Here is a 3,845-nt window from a genome sequence, read left to right on the forward strand (position 1 = left end):
ACCAACTTTCCACTTTAAACACTTTAAACAAACCTAACTAACTCATGCTTAAAAGAAATAACAAGATCTATAGCCTAAGTTAGTGCTTTAAGACACTCAACGTTTTGAAAACCAAAAAAATACACACATTAACTGATATTCTTCAAACTAGAGGGGTAAATACTGAAAACCTTGTAAACAAATAGTACCAAAACGCAAACCATCTGTTATAAATCACAGGCACTTGTAGTAAATCACCTCCGGTTGCAAAAAAACATCATCAACCCTCTCCGGCGAGATCTAGCTTTCCGATCACCATCTCCGGTCACAGACAGTCACTACTCAAAACACACACACAAAAGTCAATTCTCCTGTTCAATTCACCAAACAAACATCACTTATAAGTGTTTCACTCACAGTTAAGGATCTGGCGTTCGAAGGATGGGATTTTGCATAAGTCCGTTAGACTCTCCGGCGAGATTGCTATGGAGCACTAGCTTCTTCCGCCATAAGATCATGATTTTTTAATAGATAATCATTTCGGTTGTATACGATTATGTGTATAACTGTATAAATTAATTTGATAGTATTACGCGAACTCTGACCTAGGGTTTGTGATTGTTTATAAGGTGATATATACGTGTATCCGGTAACTGTTGTAGATCAGTGATAGTATTAATAGTTTCGGACGAATTGAAGCGTTTTTGTTATGGAATCTGGTCGTCTGTTCTTCGGATCTAATAGTAGCAACATGCTTTTCAATGGAGACAACTATTTTCGAGGTAATTATTGTTCGATTTTCTCATTTTTTGTAAGTGATTATCCACTGTTATTAGCAACTGATCACTAGTAATAACTGCATATCGATAGTAATTATATTCTCTGTTAATCGATTCGTTGACGATGCAAATCAACAGATTTAAGTAATTGTTGCATTTCAATAGACTTTTGTTTTCTCAATTTTCGACTGTAATTAGCAATTGATCACTCGTAATAACAGCATATTAACATGTTATATGTTAATCAATTAGAACTGAGTAATTGTTGCATTTCAATAGACGTTTGTTTTCTCAATCTTACTCAATTTTCGACTATCATTAGCAATTGATCTCTAGTAATAACTGCATATTAATCGTAATCATATTCTCTATTAATCGATTCGATTTGTGTGATGCAAATCAACAGATTAAGTAATTGTTGCATTTCAATAGACGTTTGTTTTCTCAATTCTACTCACTTTTCGATTGTAATTAGCAATTTGATAGCATGTAATAACTGTAAATCAGTTTTAATCATGATTTCTGTTAATCAGTTCGTTGATGACGCAAATCAACAGAACGAGTTAATTGTTGCATTTCTATAGACGGTTGTTTTCTCAGTTTTAGTTCTGCAAGTATTTTTTGACCGTGATTAGCAATTAATTGCTAGTAATAACTGCATATTAATAGTAATCATGTACTGTGTTAATTAATTCATTGACGAACCCATAGGAACGAGCATGGCGTTTAACATGGAGGAATCTTCGAAGAAGAGGCCGTTTTTGAGCTCATTCGATGACATATTGGAAGAAGAATACTACGACGAGCAATTGACAGAGAAGAAACGGCGTCTCAGCCCTGAGCAGGTTTGATTTACCATTATGCGCATTTGATATTCGAATAAATATGAAATTGACACCGAATTATGTATCTTATGTATTGATTTGATTGATTGAAGGTACACATGCTGGAGATGAGTTTTGAGGAGGAGAACAAGCTGGAGCCAGAGAGGAAGACCGAGCTGGCTAAGAAGCTAGGGTTGCAGCCAAGACAGGTGGCGGTTTGGTTCCAGAACCGTCGTGCACGGTGTAAGACTAAGACACTTGAAAGGGATTACAATCGCCTCAAGTCTTGTTATGATAGCTTGACGGCTGATTATGAGTCCATCGTCAAGGAAAACGAAAAGCTCAAAGCTGAGGTACAGTATATTGGTGAATAATATTTTCTGTGTATTGAATAACTGAAAACAGATCTCTTTATATGGAATGGTAAAATTCTATTACCATCCGATTTTTAAACCAAAGATAAAATAGTGACCGACAAAGTTAAATATAAATGATAAATCAAATAAGAATCACTAGATACTTGTCTAACAGAATAAAAGAATATATAACAGGTGTTAATATTCCACACTAAAATGTAACATCTTTACAGGTTGTTTCCTTGACTGAGAAGATGCAGTCAAAGGAGGTGTCGGAAACCTCAGCCGTCGGTCAAGGCTCCGGCTCAGCCGTTGAGGAAGGCGGAGATGTGGCAGTTCCATCAGACAATGTAAAAGTGGAGGACCACTTTAGTACGGGTAGTGGTGGAAGTGCAGTGGTTGATGATCATGAAGGCCCACAACTTGTGGACAGTGGTGATTCGTATTTCCCTGATGATGATTACCCTCATGAATATGTAGTACCTGTGGATCAGTCTGAAGAAGATGACGGCAGTGATGATGGGCAGAACCGTTTTCGATACACGTTTGAAGCTGCGGATCATGTGGAAGACAATGGGCTAGGCTGGTGGGTTTGGTCCTAGACATAAATATAAATATATATTATATGTAATGGATGAATTTAAAGTACTAGAGTTGTTGTATGTTCTTCTATTTAAAGCTGTTAATTCTACTTTGGAGCTTAAAAATGAGACCCAAGTACAATAATGATATGATCTTTTGATGTCATTCCATGGACAATGTGCAGAACTTGCAATATAATGTAATACTGAAATAAGTTAGTTTGTTGTCTTAGAGCATCGGTTTTTTTATGAACCTTATCAAGAAGAATATGTTAGAAGAAGACAGAGAATGTGGCCTTGGTTCTTGAGGAGTGGTCAAGTTTTTTTTGGAGGAAAGATAACAACAGAGTGATTCATTACTTTAAAACAGAAAAAGTAGAGGTTTTTGGGAAGTTTAACCTTTCATTGCTTATGCTTTGGTCCGAACTGAAATTTAGCGAACCGTTCGCTGCTACATGATCCATAGGAAAAAAATTGATGAAATCTAAAAGACAAAATTCTGTGAATTGACTTGAGTTATCCAATTGTAACAAGTGTGGAATCAATTCTAATGCATATGTTATATTTTAATTCTTCAATTTAGTTTGACAAGTTAAAATTAAGCGTTGTAATGTTTAATTTTAGGGAAAATCAAACCTAATATATTATTACCTTTTGCAGATTTTTCTTCTCTTGATGCTTGATATATGTGATCATTTGCTTGCATATATGAACATGTAGTATTAAGATTGAAAGTACCGTCTAACAAATCTTAGCAAAGTAATAATTAAGAAAAATCTTCGATTTATAAATTCTATAAAAGGCATGAAGAGTTATTTGGCTTAATGGCTTCTTGTGAGTCTAATGGTCTCTCTGTAATCATGCTTGTAGAATTAATTCACCAGATATATAGAACCTTTGTAAGTATCCCCAACCCCAATGCTCAATGTTATATTTTTTTTGTCAGTTATAACTGATAAGAGTTACTATTCCTCAGTTACATGTAATCAATAAAAACATCATCAATAACTTCAAAGAAAAACTTTTGCACTTTTATAAAAGCAAGTGCTCTCTGGTTAAACATCTCGTAATAACTACTAATTATACAAGTGCATAAAACTTCTTAAAACATTTTAATCTTTACAAGAAAGCAGAACATACGTGCTACCTTAACTTGACGTTACAGAAAGTTAAATCCGTGACCTGAAACAGGTTTTGATTCTAAACCTTACGACCGATCAAAGGGAGCCAAAGACCACGACTATATATACAAACCTCATTTTCATATCTCATATTACATTAGAGATTAGTCATTAGAGTATAGACATTTACATATGTAAAGACGAT

The 3,845-nt window shown here is 34.7% G+C and overlaps 1 protein-coding gene across 1 annotated transcript; it reads left to right on the forward strand.

Annotated features, from left to right (window-relative positions):
- Positions 1-220: 220 nt before the first annotated feature.
- On the forward strand, positions 221-2,694 carry LOC110872579 (homeobox-leucine zipper protein HOX16). The gene is made up of 5 exons (XM_022121396.2): positions 221-761; positions 1,470-1,603; positions 1,696-1,935; positions 2,172-2,541; positions 2,592-2,694. The coding sequence occupies exons 1-4, from the start codon at positions 689-691 to the stop codon at positions 2,538-2,540; spliced, it is 816 nt and encodes a 271-aa protein (XP_021977088.1). The 5' UTR covers positions 221-688; the 3' UTR covers position 2,541; positions 2,592-2,694.
- Positions 2,695-3,845: the final 1,151 nt, after the last annotated feature.

The sequence above is a fragment of the Helianthus annuus genome, chromosome 15 (genome assembly GCF_002127325.2).
Source record: "Helianthus annuus cultivar XRQ/B chromosome 15, HanXRQr2.0-SUNRISE, whole genome shotgun sequence".
In the NCBI taxonomy this organism is placed as follows: Eukaryota; Viridiplantae; Streptophyta; class Magnoliopsida; order Asterales; family Asteraceae; genus Helianthus; species Helianthus annuus.